Raw genomic sequence first — 20,210 nt, forward strand, 5'->3', positions numbered from 1 at the left:
CAGTTTTAGAATTTAAATGAACTGAAGGCATTTTCATGGACCACACTAGATTTATGTTTATGATGTACTAATGGATGAAAGTGCTGAATATTTCAGATGAACAGTAAAACTGCATCAATTATGAATGCCGCTTGTATTTATTAATTACACAGGCCAATAACTGAGAGCTCACAATATAGAACATTGATAATATAACGACACATAACCGCATTTCTTATAGAACAGTTTTTTTTTTTTTTTGGCAAAATAAGCTTCATTTAGGATTAAACTAAATTTATGATTCAAACTACTAAATGCTAATCATGAAATGGGCTAAGTGATGTTTAATCTCTATAATGAATTTTACCTTCATCTTTATGAAAGTCAATCACAAGGAAGGATCTTCGGCAGCCATAACTTTGTTACTCATTTGTTTTCGTGATAAAACTCTTTGCCTGATGCTTTAAATGGAGAGCAGACTTTCATCTATGTAATCTGGCGTGAGAGTGAGAGAACACACTGTCCCTTGAGAAGCACTTATAAGGTGAGATAACCTGACAAGCAAAGTCTTTTTGAAAGTGTGTTTGGAGCATGCAGTGGGTTTTATACGAGCATTATAGCCAGCCAATGATATAAAGTACTCTGATATTTAAATGGAAGCAAAAGCAATGTATATTGAGTGACCTGTAGTCTGATGTGCTATTATTCATCTAAAACTATTTAAACAAAATCTTTCTTATTGTTCTATGCTGCTTTTATGACCTCATGTTCATTGACAGACTATTGAAAGAAGCAAAGGGATAATTTAGTGAAGGCAAAATAAATAAATAAATAATAATAATAATAAAAAGGAAGTTACCAGCTACAAGACTTTATTTATGTATGTGTGTGTGTGTGAATGTGTGGACGTGTTTTTTTGACATATCAGGACACAACTCTGTATAATGACATGGGTATGACACAGGTATTACAAGGAGAGGGAGACTTATGTCCCCATTTTTCAAAACGCTTATAAATCATACAGAATGAGTTTTGTTTTGAGAAAGTAAAAATACACAAAGTTTCCTGTGAGGGCTAGGTTTAGGTGTAGGGCCATAGAATATACAGTTTGTGCAGCATAAAAACCATTAAGCCTATGGGATGTCCCCTCTTTTCACAAAAACAAACATCAATTTTTACTTATCATGTGTTCCCGGGGAATCAAACCCCCAACCTTGCGCTTGCTACAGGAACATATATATATATATATATATATATATATATATATATATATATATATATATATATATATATATATATATATATATATATATATATAAATATAAAATAAATGAATAAATAAATACGATTTTCTTACCAGATATTTCTTATCCCAAACGTTTGAATATTGATGTAGACAGATAAAGAACATGTTCATTTTCATGTTCCTAATTATTCAACCAAATAAATTTTAGTTTTTATATCGTTTTAATGTTTTATAATGACCATATTGTAATGTTTTGTATAAATTTTTTACATTTTATAAATATAAATTTTATACATTTTTTACATTATTATTAAACATATTACAGATAGATAAGTTAATTTATTTATTTTTTATTTTTATTTTTTTATTAAATTTTTTATGTTGTGTTGTGTTGCTTTATTCTACTCTAACGTGTATTATATTCTGACACCTTTTTATTTTTATATTTACATAATTTAACCAGTTAAATGTTTTTCGTTGCATTTTATGAATAAAAATGACTTGTGCCATTGTTAGAATGCATATATAAATGAAAAAGATCTGTCGGTCTGTCACTCTACCCGTGACTTTGCTGATTGCAGGGAAGTCTCGCGTTTGGAGTCTCGCGTGATTTTCTCTCCACCCCCACCATCCAGTCCCTCCCCTCTGCTCTTTCCGTCAGTATCTCCCTTCTTTCTCTCTCTGGAACACATGAGATTCTCCTTCCGAAACCTGAACCGCAGCAGCAGAGGCATCGACCCCCCTCCCCACACGCACACACAACATGGCTACAATTGTAACCTCGACCAGGTTCACGGACGAGTATCAGCTTTACGAAGAGCTGGGAAAGTAAGTGCGCGCAACATTGTAGCGCTGTGACGTCAGCGGCGCAAGTTACTCTTGTTTGTTTCGTTGCATTCTTTTATTTGGAGGTTGACAGCGGGGGAAATGACTTGCAAAGAGACTCCTAAACCCCTCAGAGATCCACGCACAGGGAGCTTGATCGAAACAAGACCAGAACTGCACTCGCGAGACCTGGTCTGGATCCGATCAAGCCCCCCGCGCGGATCTAAGCTCTAAACGTTGTTAATGTCAGGTTTAAAGGGCTGTAGTGGTTCTGAGTAACGAATCTGCGGTGTAGAATGTTGAATACAGTACACACTTGTGTTTTGTGTTCACGCCTTGTTTTATTTTAAGGGCTTGCTGATGGACGGGAAGGTTTTCTCGGTTACTTTGGGTATTTGGCTTGTCACTTTTCCTGACATTAACAGCATGTAATGTGTTATGCTCGTAACCCGAGGTTAAATCGTATTGTTCTGCAGCTACTTAAAATTATAGCAGCGTAGTGCACTATGTAGTGCAGTAAAGAATGTGTAGCCGTGTACTTGATATCACAGTGAAATACTGAGTATGTCGCCCACACAGTTAATCACACTTTAATATCTTAGGAAGGGAGCGATAAAGAGGGATTATAAAATCAATAAATGAGCAGTGACGCCTTTCTGAGAATTCAATCTCACTTTTGGGAAGAGCATTACTAACATGCAGATGCGAAATGCTGTTCAATCCACCCATTTTTGGAGGCTAATGTCTAAAATGTAGCAGACAGTGTGTTGTTAAGTCTAATTGTGTGCAGACATGAGAGCATTTTCTTATTTAAACTTCTTTTTGTCATACTTAAATGTCTCGCGATGTTTTGTGGACGAATCCGTCTTTTGTGTCGAATCTTGTAAATGAATCGGAATGATTCGTTCTGAATCGGAATGATTCGTTCTGAATCGGAATAATTCGGACTGAATCAATACAAGGATTCTTTTCTCGCTGTAACTTATATTTGAGTTGTAAGCAATGAACATGTTAAATTTAATTAAATTAATTACATAAAATTACAATAAACACCTTGATTTACGTCTTCAAAGACTGACAGCTCTTCCAAGTTTGCGAGAGTCAGGTGCATCTTTTACTTTTGAGGGAAATAATTTTTTTTGTGTTCTTCATTCGCAGGGGTGCCTTCTCCGTGGTGCGGAGATGTGTGAAAAAATCCACTGGCCAGGAATATGCTGCTAAAATTATTAACACAAAGAAACTGTCAGCAAGAGGTAAGGCGTTCGATTCAGCACTCTTTCAGTGTGCGTAGTGCAGTGGGATGAAGTGCTTTGTGTTTTATTTCGCTCAGCGTTCACAGAAAAGGCATTGTCTCTTGAAGTTGTTATAATCCCAAACATTTTATTTTTGTTGCTTTAAGTCCATGTCTGTTCATTTGAGGCCATCTGTATGTGAGTGATTACCTTGTAGCAGGTATATGCTTATTTAAGTCATTCGGGAAAACGGACCAAAATATTGGCGATTCAGTTTGCACTCACAGGCATTTATTTGTCCAATAAAATAATCTCCCCATAACACCCCACCTACTTGTGACTATCACTATAGACAAATATAGTGATCAGGCCAATATATCAGCTTGTATTTGTACATTTTTGCATTTATTACATCATGGTTGAGAGAAGTAGATGTTTGTCGGGTGCCAAATCTACTGAAAGCCTTGTCAATGGACAGTTTTTAATGAAATTTTAGAAAATATTTGAGTAAAGGTATATGTTTATATTGGTTTTCAGGTATATGCATCGTCTTTTAACCACAGATTCAACCACTACTTCTGACTTGCAACACATTATATGTGTGTGTGTGTATATATGTATATGTAATTCATTTTTTATACATTTATATTTAGCTTTAATTTTATTTTATTTCAGTTAGCATGTCTAATTGAATTTTCTTTTTAAGTTTTTTTATTTTTATTTTTTTTAGGTTTTTATTTAATATTTATATTTTGCTCTATTTCAGCTTTATTTCAGTTACCAAAAATAATTTTTAATAGTTTTGGTTTTAGTAACTACACGGTAGCATTAACAAGCAGTAAGCCAGAATTCATGGCTGTGACTTGGACTAAATGCTGTCGGCTTTTTAAAAATGGGACAAGTCCATTGATACGCACGTCTCCAGCTTCCTGTCTTAAATGGGAAACAGACCTGTTTAGCTCAGTAGCTGTGTATAGAAACCTTGCCTGCCGGTATGGTCACAGTCCTTCAGATAGAGCCCAGTGTGTTCATGTTTAAAAGCATGCAGAAGTGTTTGCCTCTGTCCAGCCCTGTTTTTCCTCAGAACTTGAAGAGACGTATGAGAATACGTGCTGTTGTCTGCAGCACAAATCTGGCAAATATAGTCCCACCTGCAGTTTGGCAATAATTTTGTGAACATTTTTGCACAAGCATGTGTTTATCAGTACCATGTGGTGTCGCAGAACTTACATGTTTTGTTGCGCAGCTCCTGAAGAAGAAAGCTGCTTTTGATTAGAGAAAAAAAAGAGATGGCGCTTAAAAATGGAAAAAAGGATCTTTTTAAGTCATTTCAGTTGAAGAATGAAAAATGGATTTTTCCAGGAACAGACAGGTTTAAGGTGTGTTTAGAGGCTCTGCGGAACTTGTTAAAGGTTGGATATATTCATTGGAATGTGTTCATTTCTCTCATTTTAATATTTTGCCCTGAATAAATGGGTGAAGTTGCGGTATTATGGGAATGTCAGAAAGAGCGATAAGCTGAGTCATACACAGAGGAGGATTCTGGGTCAGTTCAGCTGATCGTAAACTTTTTTTTTTTTTTTTTTATTGCCGTGTGTAATTCTGACAGTGTTGGATCCTGGGTGAAGCTGCTCTGAGCCACTGATGATCGGTTGACTTGGAAGTGAATCGTGTTCAATGATTTGGTTTTCTTTTTTTTTTTGCGCATTATTCCTTTTTAGCTTGTTGTAGTTTTGTTTTATTGTACCTGCCTCAGCAGGTCGGAGAAGCTTGTTTGTCATAACAGCAGAAGGTTAGTAAGTGAAGTGGCTGGTGCAGTACATCTTTCTGCCTTCCTCGAATTGCTGATTTGCAGTTTTCCATGCAGCTAATGTGAAATTAAGTGGGGCGCATGGACAGTGAGGGTCTTGTTTATGGCACAGCCATTTTCTTTGTTGAGTGCTCGTCTCCAGCAGGCCGGCCAATTAAGAGCCGGGACTGTGCTTCAGTCGTCCTGTTAGCAGAGCGAGAGGAGCATGACGGAATCCGCTAATACAGAGGTTCTGGAAGGAACGGTGTCATCCTGGTGTGTAACACTATATTCAATTCATCCCTGTCTTGTTTAAGATGGATGCTTGGTTTAATGTTCCTTCAACTTTCGCTGATGTGTGGGCATTTAATTCTAGTTCAGCTCAAATTGATTAATTCGCAGGGGATGGGAATCTAATGATTTGATTTAATGCAATTATTCAGATATCGCTAAATGAATTTTGTTCCTTCTGTTGATGATTCTTAGTGCTTCTAAGGAAATGGCAATAATTGATCCTAAATATAACATAACAGTTACTACATTTGTTTATATATTTATGGACAGAAATAAGTATGTAATCCTCTATTCTCTGTCATTTGAATATTTTCTGAAGGACTTTCTTAAGACTGGAATAATAGCTGGTTAGCCTTCACAGGAATAAAAGACATTAAAAAAAAATGTAAACAGCAAATTTAGAATTTTGCTTTGTAATATTATTTTATGATATTACAGTTTTTACTGTATTTGTAGCCTTGGTCTATATAAGAGACTATTATAAAAAAATTTTATATATATTTTACGATATTAAATTAATATTAAAATATGAAAAACATTTTTTATTAAATTTTATTTAAAATATAATTTTCATGAAGTCATAAAAAAATTTTAAAAAAAAAAATTACCATATCCATAGGTAGGACTAATTACCAGATGATTATAAAGCAGTATTATATATTTACTTGCACCTAGCTTGTCTTTCTAAACACATTTCATTCAGACTAAGCTTACTACAGCGAAAGCTTCATTCACATTGATAGAAGAATGTAATGCATACGTTTAAAAAAAAAATTAATAGTACCAAACATCATTAAATTATCTGACTCAAGTATTAAAAAAGTGGAAACACATTTTTTGAGGCCATTTATTTATTAAAAAAACATCTACATGGGTAGATTAAAGTGGTGTTTCTGAAATGCTTCACTCATTGGTGGTTTTGACTTAGAGCTTGATGCAGTAGCTAGGCAACCGTTCACTTGGGCTGTATTTGATTGGTTGCCACAAACGAGGAGACTTGAGTTGATAGACTGAGTTGTGGATGAGAACAGACAAAAATCTCCTATAATCCGTTACTGCCTGGTCCCCTTACGCGCACCACACGTCTGCAGAAAAGCAACACGTGAGCCTGACAGGGGCTTAGAGTAGATGAGTCTCACTGCGTCTGCACACCTACTGCCCAGATCTGTCAAACAAGCCCACTGCTTTTCAAACACTGAGTCCTGTTTATGACACAGACCCCGCGCCGTATGCAGGAATCTCCGATAAACATTTGTGTGATTAGTGCTCTGGGCCGGTCATATGACGGACTTATTAGCAGGTGGGGGAGGGGTTTTCTGAGCCAAGGAGATGTATGGCGTAATGACAGCAGCTGTGTGCATAACGCTTGCAGCTTGGCTTATTTTCTGTCGTTTGGAAACACGAAGGCTGAATGGCTCTAGAAATAGCCGCAGAGGTCTGGTAGACACGTGTCCCCCCGACTGGGGTGCAAACGCTTTCCAAAGGGTCTTTGCTGACTCATGTTCTATAAAGAGGCATCATGGGGCACAAATTAATTAGCCAAATTAAATCTGTTCATTTGAGAAATCACAAAAGAAAAAAAGGGAATTTCTGCTGGGGTTTTTTTCTCCTTTTTTCTGGTTTTATTTATTTCAAAAGAAAATATTATTATTATTGGGAGAAAAAATAAAGAGACATCTTTATATATTTAATTAAAAACTTTATATATTATGATAAATTCCATTTACAGGTTTATTTGATTTTTTCTTTTTTCTTTTTTTCTTTTTTCTTATTTTAAAATGTAATTCTTTAAAATTCAATAAACCTATAATAAAATTCAATAACCTGATGCTTTTTTTCTTTAATAATCCCTGGACTGATGGTAAATTTATCACCTATAAATCTAAAAGAAATAATCTACAAGATACATATACAATGTGTGCTATTCTATCTCAATCAAAAAAACAAAAAAACAAAAAATCAACATCCGCTTAAAAATGATGCTATACATAGAACCAACAGATCAATACCAGCTCACTCATACACACATAGTCCGACTGTCAGAAAAAATGACAAGCAATGTACCATATGATATCAATATAGAGGCAAGGATAGTGTAAGCATACAGCCTTTATCATCCAATCAGTACTAAACCAAACAACCTCATGTACATAGCAAAAAAATCTCAAACCAGTAGAGCAGAAAAAGACAAGAAGAACTTAGCAGCCTATGTAAAATTAATTTACCACTTATTTAAGTGAAACTTAAACTAATACATCTTTAAAAAAACATACCCCTAGCATTTATGAAATTATACAGTACAAAGATGACTGTATCCAATAAAATTCAGAGTGTTGTAGGGATTTTCAGTTTGTAGTGTGCTTTCTGTTGATGAATCTTATAAAAAAAAAAAAGTTTAGTCTACGAAAATTAGTCTCCCCCCCATGCAGTGTCTAGCTCTCACATGATATATGTATCTGTCCTCTTCTCTCTTACCTTGCGAGGTGGATTACTTTTGTATTGAGGTTAATCCACTTATTTAATTGTATTTCACAGGCTCAGACCAGAGGGGGATGTCATAAAACCATCTCTTACACTCCACTTGTTTGTTTGTCTTTGGCCGTGTGGTCATCCTTTCTCTCTTTGCAGACATATGTTGTGTAAAGTTCACCTTAAATGGTTACGAAAGCTGCAGAGGAGATTCAAGCGGCTCCTCGGATCGAGTGGATTCAGTTTAAGCCACTATCGAGAGCACTTAACCTCCCCGAAGCTGACTTGAGCTCCAGTCCCCTAAATGCTTTTTTGTTTGACAAAACCGGCACAGAGTCTGAATTACCTCAGAATTTCTGTTGTGATACTCTGGGACTGTAACAGCACAGTTCAACTGGCAGATGTCCAAATAGCTTTCTACGAATTCTAGCCTCGTGTTTGCACACACAAACATACACCCACAATGCATATATGTTGTGTGTACACTTGCATTATTCCTCTGAAATGGCTTAAAAGGGTGTGACTCCTGCAGTAAAATGATCAAATAGTGCTGTCTGAAGACTTGTCCTCTACTATGTGAATTGCTTTGCCTGTCCTACAACTTCATGCTCTCCCTCTGACTGATCTGACCAGAAGCGTTATAATGCATTTTCATGTCGTGGGTCATTAAGATCACTGTCAGTTCTCCTGCATGCATCTTCCCGACTGCTCGCTTCCCAGCGCTTCGTCATTGGCGTAGTCATTTCCAGCTGCCCGGTTCACATTTTTGCCGTGCCGCTAGTTCCACTGGATGAGATTGCAAAAAAACACAAAGGAGGCTTGTGAAGTATGTGCATTGCAGATGAAGTCTCTTTCACAATGTTCCTGTATGTCTCAAGCGTTTTTGGTGTAAATTTCATTAGTGAAATGAGAGAAATAAATTGTTTAATATTTTTGAGATGTTAAGCCAGTTTAAAATATAATGTGAAAAATGTTTATTTCAGTAGTCATGTCATAGTATTGTTTATTGGATCAAGAATCAATAATCTACTCCTTTTCCATAAAAGACTGCAATACTGTTTAGAAATGAATCTGTGAATCAGAAACATGAATGAAAGATTCTGAGTCAGTTCTTCTAAGTGAATTACTAGTTGTTCATTACATGTAGTTAAAGATGTACATTGTTTTTTGTCAGAAGTTTTTCATAAATCAGTGTATTGTTTTTTTTATGTTATGAATATATTTATTCAGCGTGAAATTGATCAAAAGTGACACTAAAAGCATTTATAGTTTTACTTTTTAAATAGAAATGCTGTTCTTTTCATGAAATAATCCTTAAAAAATATTTTTTCCACAACTGTTTTTAACATTGGTAAGAAGAAATGCTTCTTGAGCACCATTTTAAAATGTATTAAAATAGAAAGCAATTCTTTTAAACTTTAATAATATTTTCCAATATTACTGTTTTCACTTCTCCTTTCAGCAAATAAAAGCAGCCTTGGTGATTTTTATTTTTTTATTTTTACATTTAAAAAAAATCTACCGACCACAGACTTTTTTTTTTTATTTGTTTATTATTAGAATTTAATAAGACATTTATAGGATTGCATATATGCTGTTTAAAAATCTGTGTAAATTGCAATTGTTTTAAATTTGTCACATTTGGAGTTGCATTTCATTTTTTTTTATTGTTATTATTATAATTTTTTTTTTTCAGATTGATTCCTTAATAGTTCTATAAGAATCATTCATGGAACTGGAGTTTGAACGAGATCCAGAAATAAATTCTTTACGATTCCCATCCCAAATTGTGTATACCTTCCATATATATATCAGCCATCTGCCTCTCTGCTCTCTAGATATCAGCATCAGCCATAGATGTTGGTCTTCCACTAGTGGAAACACACAAAGCATATTCAACAATTGGTTGTTATCAGGCAGTGTAGTACATGATAGGAATGAATCGGAGGAACACACACTGCGTGTTTGAATTCATTTTTCTAGTGTGTTGAGCATGTATAGGACCACTCAAATCTTAATCCCCCTTCCTCTGGGATCGGCCCCTTTGTTCTGCCTCATTCAGAACTCCATTGTGTGAAAGTAGAGGTGCTACAAGGACTGATAGAAAGAGGGAACGGAGCGGCATTGTTCTGCTCTTCTCTTCCATCCCTCTCTCTCTGTGACGGGAGCCGCGAGTGTTCCAGCTTCACTCGTTTGGCACTCTTTGTTCTGAGCTGCGTACTGTGCCTTTAGTAGAACTTCCATCGATTGCTCTCCTTCTCGTTCCTTCCTGCTTTATTTCCCATTTTGTTTCGCACTACGTCCCTTCTGTTCCTCATTTCTTCGGCTGTGATAGCCTTATTAAAATCAGGTTATTGTGCAATCGCTTTGCTGTTTTCCCAACAAAATGAGCTCTGCTCAATTTTCACACACTGCGTTTATGAAAAACAGGGGCAGTATAATGATTCAGAATCGAGGCTTTAGGAGGTAGAGCTGGAATAATGTGTTTACTCACCTGTTGGATGTAGGAGTAATTCTTTCTGGTTCCTACTAATGTCAGAAATGAACTTTATTAAGAAGCAAATTTAACTTCCTGGAATTGATTTACAGAATCTTTTTTTTTTTTTTTTTTTTACTTTTTATGAGGGTACTTTTAATTTGATAACCATATTATGTTAAAATAATTAAATGTCCTTCATTTTAAAACCTAATGGAACCCCTGGAACTGCTGTCTGAGAGCCACTCAGTTTAATCATAGTTTAGTTTCATTCAAATAATGAAATAAATATGAGTGAATGTGTGCTACTTGCTAATTATTTAAATATAATAAAAAAATTATGTGTTCACAATATGTATCATTTTACTAAATGTATTTATTTCTATAATCAGTGTTAAATAATAGCTGTGATGATTAAGCAGAAGATATCCAAACCTAACCCTATATCCTATTATCTCGAATTACTGTACTGAGCTATATTCAACTGAAATATTTAATATAAATGGACCCCCAATTTAACTTTATTTTGGTTAACTATATTTTAATTAATTTATGCATTTAGCAGACGCTTTTATCCAAAGTGACTTACAGTGCATTCAGGCTAACATTTTTTTTTTTACCTAACATGTGTTCCCTGGGAATCGAACACACAACCTTGCGCTACAAATGCAATGCTCTACCACTTGAGCCACAGGAATGTTATATTAAAAATGTAGCGTATGTAACTGTGTTATTATAATTGTAAACTGCCTAGCTCTTTTTTTTGTGCTGTGTTTGAGTCTAACAGACAATGGCGGTAAACTGCAGTGGAACTATGTTTTCAGTGTTTAGGAACTTTTTTGAACAGTCATTCTTTTTTGCGCATTGCACTTTTAAGCATTAAAAAATGTCAGGGTTGTTTTTCGCCTTTCCCAGTGTAAATATTTAAGACATTTTTGTCATTTTTGGTAGTGTTTGCGCCCCGGGCACTGGTTAATTTCTGACCCTCGTCTGGTACCTACTGCATAAATCCTTCTAGGGAGAGAGACAGGAAAGAGGGAATGAGACGGAAAGAGCAAGAGAGCGATTACAGGCAGAAACCTTTGCCAAGTTGTCCTGAAAGTGAATGGAACCTGCTAGAATGACTCAGGAAACTTAAAGCGAGTCAATTTATCTTTTGAAATGTTGACTGCCATGCAAATGACCCTTTCTAATCAGCTGAAAACGTGGGCTGTAATAAAATGTTAATGGACGGTGTAGCTGCCAAGCTGAATGCATGCGATTGTTGCTAAGTGTGATATGATTCCTCTCTAATGAGAAGTGTTCAATCCACAATTAACGGATGACGTGCTCTGTCCCACAGCCATGAGGAACCAAAACCGAGAAGGTAACTTCCTGTCTAGATAGTGGTCGGAATAGTTAAATTACCTAAAGATGACCACGTACACATTAACGTATTATGTGTTATTTTGTTTCTTACAGTTTTGGAAATGTGAGAAAGCCTTCGTTCAGAGGTGAGGCTGGGATAGGAGTGGGCGCTATGACAAAATATTACATCACTGGATGAGTAATTTTATATTCCAGTGATGGTATTTATCATGAAATAGTTGTTTTTGTTGAAAATTCAACCCCCAGATGTTTTGTTACATAACTATGTCTATTTTTCAGTAATTTAATGAAAAATACTTCAACGTAAGGTCAAAGTACAATTCTTAATAGCAAATGAACATGTTTCTAAAACATTGCAAATATGACAGGATATGTAAAATAGCCACTGTATGTACAGTGATGCTTTATAATACTTAAAATACTTAAACAATTTTTGGGTTTTGTAACATTTGGAAGCAAAATGTAAGATTATTTATAAGTTATGAACAATATGTTTGTAAAATATTACAAATGTGACTAGATATGTAAAATAGCCGCTGTATGTGCAATGACCACATATCATTTGAATTATCATAACAGTAATTTTATATTACGTAATTTATCAAGCTGTAACTTTAACACTAAGGTGTTTTATATGCTACATAAATATATTATTCAATGATTCAATGATTCATTGAAAAATATCTTTAAAATATATTAGTTTTTTGTATCTTTTGAAACCAAAATGTAAGATTGTTTAATGAAAAAATGTTTGTTAACATTACAACTATGACTAGATGTGTGTGCAGTGACCACATATAAGTTTATTTCATATTCCAAACATGTAGTTATTTTTGCTGAAAATCCAACAATAAAATATATTATCTTATAAGCAGGATTTTTTATTTATTGTTTTGCTGACGGTTGTGTTATCTGGCTAAAACTGTAGCTAGTGAGTTGGCACTCTGGGTGGCATTGAGTCATCGATCTTTTCTTACAGCGCGGTTGAGTTAAGCCAGGGTCCTCGGAGATCTGCACAGGCCCTGGCACGCCGCATCGGAGAGCTCTGCCTACCCACACACTCAGACGCAATGGAAATGCTAAATTAGTCAGCTTGCTAGTTCAGCAGAGAGCAAAGGACCCAGTAGAGAATGACTCGTGACACTTTTTAGCTCTTTGAAACCAACTTGGAATAAAAGAAATGACAGCGCCGCGGAGGGAATATGAGAATCCATCTTGTAAAGTTGAATCTGGAGTGTGATCCAGCGCCTCGAAGTCTTTTGGGACTGTGAAGACTGCTGTTACACTTCTCCAGATTAATGTTAGGTTTATTTCTTTCTCAAGTGTTTGTAAAGGAATCCTTACATACTCCTCTGACACTTCAACCTCCTGTGGATAAATATTTGCTCTGTTGTATTTACTTGTAATGGGCCCTTACGTTTCACTGTGTGTGTACTGAAGTGTATGTCATGTGAGCTGAGTTACTGTTCATCACGTGTAACTCGCTTGTTGTTTTAATCACTGTTTTGCCTTTTTCTCTCTTCGTCTTTCTCTCTTTGTATTGCAGATTTATAAAACCGTTGGTCTGGGTGCTGTTATGATGTATATCATGTGATGGTAGAATCTGTACCATTTGTTTTTCTCTTTTTCTCTTTTTTGTCTTTACTGTCACTTTTGGTCAATTAAATGCATCCTTACTGAATAACAGTTATAAAATAAAATAAAAAATAATAATAATTTTGGGGGGGAAAGTATATATACATTTTAAAGTATTTAAATTTCAGAAATGCTTATTTTTGGATAATGTAAATTAAGATTTTTATACATTGATAAATATATTTTACATCAAAGTATTATAAAAATATAATTTTATATGTTTGCATCAAACAATATCTACTTTTACCATGATATCAAATTATCACATTTTGACATGCTGCCCACGTATTTCTTTCTTGATTTAATGTTATTTGTGCTTTTAAACTTTTTTTTTACCGTTACACCTATTTTACCAACATCTGAAACTCTCTAATTGTGTTTTTACACATCTGTATATCTTTTTTAGTGTGTTGGTTGTGTTGTTAATCAGTTTAAGACAGTTTTGTTTCTGTACACACACCGTTCTGAAACATGCAATGTCATTGGGTGCTCCTCTTTCTCTGGATCGAACTGCTGACTAGGGCTGTACTAGAATAATCGAATATTCTAGTATTCATTCGGTGGGGTGGCATTCGAATTTTCAGTTTTGAGATTCGAATATTCTTTTTTTTTTTTCAACACGTGACTTCCGTCGTGGATTCATTCTCACTCATGCTTGAACCGCCCGTTGGCGAACGTAGTGATTTATTTCATCTCATACTGAATAGGTACAAAATGCCCAAGACCTCAGCTGTTTGGGAGCACTTTAAATTAAGTGAGGATGACAAGACAAAGGCAGTGTGTCAAATATGTGATTTGAAACTGGCCTACCACAACAGCACCACAAGTTTGAAAAATCACCTGAGTTCTGTAAGTAGCACGCGGCAAAAAAAAAAAAAAACTGCTTTTATGCGCTTAATTTGCTATGATAAATAGGCTAATTGCAACATGCTTTCAATAAAAGCATCGCGCATTTTAAAGATTTAAATTAACAAAGTCAGAATAAGACAAAATAAATCCCTTATATAGAATAAAACTAATTGTAATAGATAATACATTTTGTGTCATTTTAAAAACAATTCATTTATTCTTATTCAACTGTTTATAAGCATGCTACCGTGTTCTTTATTCATTACAGTTCATTGAAATCACTGTGTGTTACTAATTTAATTTCTGTTTTGGGATTCGTTTTAAAGAAATGTTCGTTATTAAATACCTTATTAAAGTTCTTTCTCTCAACAGACTTTGTGTTTTGTACCACTTGTGCACTGTCCGTGTTCGGAGCATAAACCTGCCCGTGTAATGCGTACCGGAAACTGTTCTAATTAAAAGATTATTAAATGTTTATTAATATTTAAAGAATGTGTGCCACCTGATCATATTGCACCAAATGCAACACTGCACTCCACTGGGTCTGCCGCAACACATTTACGATGCCGAAGAGTGAAACGTGAAGTCGTGAAAGATGATACAAATGCAAACCGACACTATTATTATATATTTAGCCCCACCCACCGAAGCTTCGAATATTCAATATTGATTGCCACCTAAGCTTCGAAGCTCAAAAAATGGCATTCGAAACAGCCCTACTGCTGACCCAAAACACACACATTTCTCTCACTCTCTTTTTTTGTATCCTGTGAAGCTGTCCTCTATCGGTCCCTTAATCACTCTGTCTGAGTCCTTCACAGTTCACACAGCACAAAGCTCGAGATCCATCCTGCCTCTAGAGACAGAACTGCCTCAGAACAGAACACAGAGTCCCATTTCTAGCCAGCGGTGATACCATTCAGAACTGAAATAAGGTTTCCAAAAAAAAAACCTCTAGTTCACTTCCTGAATTGGATTGATGTTTGAATCAAACAATATGCAGAAATGCAATACAAATATTAGGAAGTGTAATTTAAAATGACTGAAATGCCAAGAAAGTTTTGAGACTGAAGTTCGAAGATATTATCAGTCCTAAACAGATTTTTAAAAAGCACACTGTCATAAAAAGTAATATATTTTAAAATGTCATTTATTCCTGTGATGACTCCAGTCTTCAGTGTCACATGATCCTTCAGAAAGCATTCGTATCTGCGGATTTGCTGCTCAAAAACATTCCTTATAATTATAAATGTTGAAAATAGTTGAGCTGCACACAGAAACCATTTTTGCTGAATTTTCTTTGATCAATAAAACTAAAACAAAATGGCCTTTATTTGAAATAGAAATCATTATAACATTATAAATGTCTATACTGTTACCTTTGATTAATTCAATATGTCCTTGCAGAATAAAAGTATTATTGCTATTTGCTAATACTTAAAAATTGTTTAATTGGACCAAAGTGGAGGAAGGGCAAGAATGCCATTACTATTAAAACGTATTCCTGAATTTAGCTGAATTCAGCTCCCAGTGATAACCACCTCACAGTCAGAAACAATACTGCATTATACTCTGATACAGTGTATTACCGCAAGACTTAAGGGCATTGGATACTTAATAACAGTGAGTCTTAGACTGATTGATAAGCTGAAATCTGTATTGATCTCTTTCAGCAAAGCGGTTTTAATGGCTTCATTTGTGTAGTGTTGTGCCGAGAGTTACTCCAAACGTCTTCCTGCTGAACTGTGAAAGTCTTCCTGTGCTGTTTTGTGCTATGCAAGGAAAGAGGGATGTTCTGAGTAATTGAACGAGCAGCCGTTTCTCACCCCTTTGCTTCTGAAAGTGGAGTATCTGGAAGCATATATTATATTATGTAACTTATTTTTTCCCAGCTAATGAAAGCTTGTTTGCAGCAGTAAAGGCAGTTTCAGAGGAACTTTAATGAAACCATCTTTTTTTCACTCGTACAGTAATGAGCATTAATGGATTCCCAGGAATAAAACGTTGAATGCAATGTAAAGCATTTTTTATAAAATCTTCTGCCCAATGCATAAATGTGAATGTAATGTAAATGAATCGTGCACAGTAAATCCAGGAACATTAATTGAAATAAATGAGGTTCGTTTAATTGAACTGATATGTTGGACAGGGAATCCATCAAGAACAAGTCGCTGTCTTGTATTGAAAGGGTTAGTTAAACTAGTGCTTGTAGAAGCAAGGCGGTGTAAGTCCTTGTTTGGCTCTTATTGCTCCCCCACACCGTCTCTGAGGGTTTGAGAGGAGAAAACCCGCTGTCGGCTGTTTTAATGAGATGTATCTGTGGACATCTCGGCTTCTGCCTTCAGAGGAATGTCAGAGGAGAGGAGCAGAGTGAATTGTTTCTTGTTGAGTGTCATTTGTAGTATCCATCTCAGTCATTCTTGTGAATTCCTTTTATAGCATTATCTTGATGAAGAACCAGGAGCTGAAGTTTCTGTGAAATGGGGTATGTTTGCTTGATTAGATGAGCTTGTTGTGCTTGTGTGTTCTTCTGAGCGACTGCAGAAGCAGCTCTGCAGAGAATGGACCCGCAGGATTGTGGGATTGAAATGTTTGGAAGGGGCCCTCGCATAATCAGTAGGTCATCATACCATAATTTTGGTATATATTTATTTATTTTTACATATTTTTTAAAATAAATTTTAATATTATTATTATTAATATAAAATTAATAAAAAAAATTATATATAATTATATATATATTTTTTTTTTTGAGTACAGATTTTGGTTAAATATAGGAATAAATAAGTGTGCGTTGACCTAATGCTATGATATGCGCTAGTGGTTTAGTTTTTTTTGCCTTTTAAATATTCATAAATTAAGAAAAATTTGAATCTAAGTCACAAGATGAAATAAAACAATAGCCTACTTGGAAAAAAAAATTTTCTTGCGCATTACGCACAGGATTATTAGGGCTGGGGTGGATTATTATTATTATTATTATTATTATCAGAGCTGGATTATTCAAAATCAATTTAGTAAGAGTCAGGAGTAAAACAAAGGACTTCATCTTTAACAAACAAGATAAGGTGCGCTCTCATGGATATTTTCACATTTTTGCTGTCACACCTGATAGGACTTGGTACGTGTTTGCGTTCTGCCTGTCGTATTAGCGGTGATCTTATCTCATATGTAGTTATTTATCAGAAGAAAGTGTGTATGAAGTATGGCAGAGAAGCTCTCAGCAGGGGAGAGTGTACACAGACTCTTTGAAATGTGTTTTGAAATGAACATTCTGCCTTGAGAGATGAAAAACTGCGAAACGTGTTGCAGATCTCTTTAGGATTAAGTAAAGGAAAATCGACAGCATTCATATATACAGAGCAAAATGTGCAGCTCTACCAGGTTACATCACTTTTTTTTTTTTATGTGTATAGCAAAAGGCAAAACTGTTGATGCACTATTTAGTAAAAAGTCTTTGTAGTTTCCTAAATTGCCCGAGACAAAACACCATGAGATTCAAATATGACTCTTTTTGTAGTGAACAATGGGTATTTTCCTCTGGTGTTTACATTATGTAATCCCTCTGCTTTAATGAACGCTTCTTGCAGCATCACACGAGGCTTGCTCTTCTTGCATCCGCCTTGCTTTTGTTGTGCTGCCTCATTAAACACGGAGTGAGCTTTTCCTCTACGGTTCTCCTGCACAGTCATGATTCTTCAAATATGGCTCTGCTGGTTACTGAGAACAGCTGTTCACCGGTTCCTGATGGAACATCTAATTTGCTGAAGATCGGAAAGCCCATATGCTGCACTCCAACGGACTTGTGTTGTTGCCCTGTCTGGATTTATTAAAAAAGCAATTTCTCCCCCCATAGGAAAGCCTGCTGCAGGTATGAATGGCCGCGTAGGAGGGAAAAATGGTGGACTAAACAGTTTGTGTGTGTGTGCGTGTGCTTGTCTGTGTTTGTGCTTTAGGTCACTCCCAGAGGGCCTCATCTCTCCAAATATATCTATGCTCACCTCTGAGGGGACACACACCTTCTCCCTGGGCTATTCTTAGGCCCTCTTTCTCTCTCTCTCTTTCTCAGGTCCTGTCGTTGGTTCATCCCATCACGGAAATGTCAGGCACACACACAAGGCTCCATAAATTCTGATGTAGGCTACTGGTCAACTTGTAAGAAAAAAACTAAATGACACAATAATTGCTCAAAAATGTATAACATATAATAAAAATGCAACTATTTTTGAATTAATTAAATAATGAGTGTAGTTTGCTAACAATAGATTTTAGAACAGTTGGAAGACACACACACACACACACAACATATACATAATTTTTCTTTAATTTAAATAATTAAATTTTTTATATAATACAAAAATGAGTGTAGTGTGCTAACAATAGATTTTAGAACAGTCAGCAGACACAAAAAATAGAAGTGTGTGTGTTCTCATTTAGTCTGAGCAAATATAAATACATGTATATATTTTGAATGAATGAATAATGCATTTATATAGCTTTTTTGTGAATTGCTGTACCCAAAGCGCTTTTACAATCATGTTGGGGTTCTCTGTTTATATTTTAAATATATTAAAATAAAATAAATTATTATTATTTATTATATTTTATTTTATTGTTAAAAAAATACAATAATTACAATTTAGTAATTATTATTTTTTTATTTAGACACACACATTACATTTGTATTTTTTTTTAATCCGAGCAAATATGTATACTATACATATATATTTTAAATATAAAAATACAATTATGTATTTTTATATATTTTTTTATATATTCATTATTTTATTAATTATATTTTATATTATTGTATATAAATAATACTTCAGTAATTTCATATTTTTTTTTTTTTTTTTTTTATTAAATAGCAGCAGTGTGTTTAGGGTCTTGTTCTCTTCCTTTTCACTCACCCTTGCTTCTTTAAAATATTGGTTCCAAAAGGTAGTTTTTGCACCAGTGCCATAGAAGAATTATTTTGGGTTCTTAGAAGAACCTTGAACCTTGAATAGTTCCTAAAAGAAGCATTTTTTTTTTTGTCATAGTATAAAAAGATAACCAACCGCTGGGGCTAAACAACCCAATTGCTGGGTTTGTCCATATTTTACCCAGCACTGGGTTGTATTGAACCCAGCATTTCTTAGTGAACTGTTCCAGAGGTTTTACTGTTTGTCTCACCTTGAGAGTTCCTCACAGCCCTGACGGCACCTCTTCCTGTTCTTCGAGCTTGACACTCCCACTCTTCTTCCTGCGTGTCCCACATTCTCTCTGTCCTGCGTCTCTCTCTCCTTTCTTCTCTTTCTTCCTCCAGAGGGCTGCATGTGAATAATTCAGTCTTGTTACATTACAGAACGGGTCGGCGTTTTCTCAGGAAGGGAAAGTGACTCGCTCCGTCTCTTTTATTACAGCGTGAGCAAACAAACGCTGTGCCTCCTTCACAACTGCTGGAGCCAGTCGTTTAGGTGTAATCAGATGCTATACGGGACGGGTCTCCGCACGCCTCCCTGATGCACTTAAAATGCAGATGAAATGAGCTGAATTGGATTAAGCGCATTTGAAACATGATACAAGTTATGTCTGGCGGTGTGTTCAACAGCTCGGTGCGCCTTTCAGATTGTTTGAGGAAAGATGATGCACTCGGGTTATAAAAAGATGATAAATCACACAGATTTGCATGTGTCTCTGTGAAGACATTAAAGTTGTCGGCTCAAGTCATTAGATTGCTTGCTAGCCAGTTTTGTATTGAATCACCCTCAGTATTACACTTCACCAATTAATATTTATTTGCTTCAATCTTGTTTTTTAGATATATAAAAAAATTCGAATGTTTGCCGTGGTCTTGCCTACATTTCTCAGAATAAAAAATGTTGAATATGTTCTACAAAAGAACTAAAGTCATACAGGTTGAAATATGATATTCAGTAAGTAAACAATGACAGAATTTTAATTTTTAGGTGAATTTTAATTCTCCATTGACTGACATTGATAGACTGCTCAGTAATCAAATTGTAACTGTCAGTGTTGGTGTCATATATGTGTGATATATTTTCA

General features: G+C 35.2%; 1 protein-coding gene across 14 annotated transcripts in view; it reads left to right on the top strand.

Moving 5' to 3' along the window:
* The first annotated feature begins 1,834 nt into the window (after nucleotides 1-1,834).
* Nucleotides 1,835-20,210, top strand: part of LOC113068998 (calcium/calmodulin-dependent protein kinase type II subunit gamma-like) — a 71,261-nt gene continuing 52,885 nt past the window's right edge. For 8 of the 14 annotated variants that reach the window (XM_026241976.1, XM_026241980.1, XM_026241978.1 and 5 more), the window contains exons 1-2: nucleotides 1,837-2,053; nucleotides 3,209-3,303. In XM_026241976.1, coding sequence (XP_026097761.1) covers nucleotides 1,989-2,053; nucleotides 3,209-3,303 — 160 coding nt within the window. In that variant the 5' untranslated portion in view covers nucleotides 1,837-1,988. Of the gene's footprint in view, nucleotides 2,054-3,208; nucleotides 3,304-20,210 lie in introns of all 14 variants that reach the window. The other 6 variants (XM_026241971.1, XM_026241972.1, XM_026241977.1 and 3 more) reach the window with 3 other exon arrangements.

This window comes from Carassius auratus, unplaced genomic scaffold, assembly GCF_003368295.1.
Source record: "Carassius auratus strain Wakin unplaced genomic scaffold, ASM336829v1 scaf_tig00000450, whole genome shotgun sequence".
Classification (NCBI taxonomy): domain Eukaryota; kingdom Metazoa; phylum Chordata; class Actinopteri; order Cypriniformes; family Cyprinidae; genus Carassius; species Carassius auratus.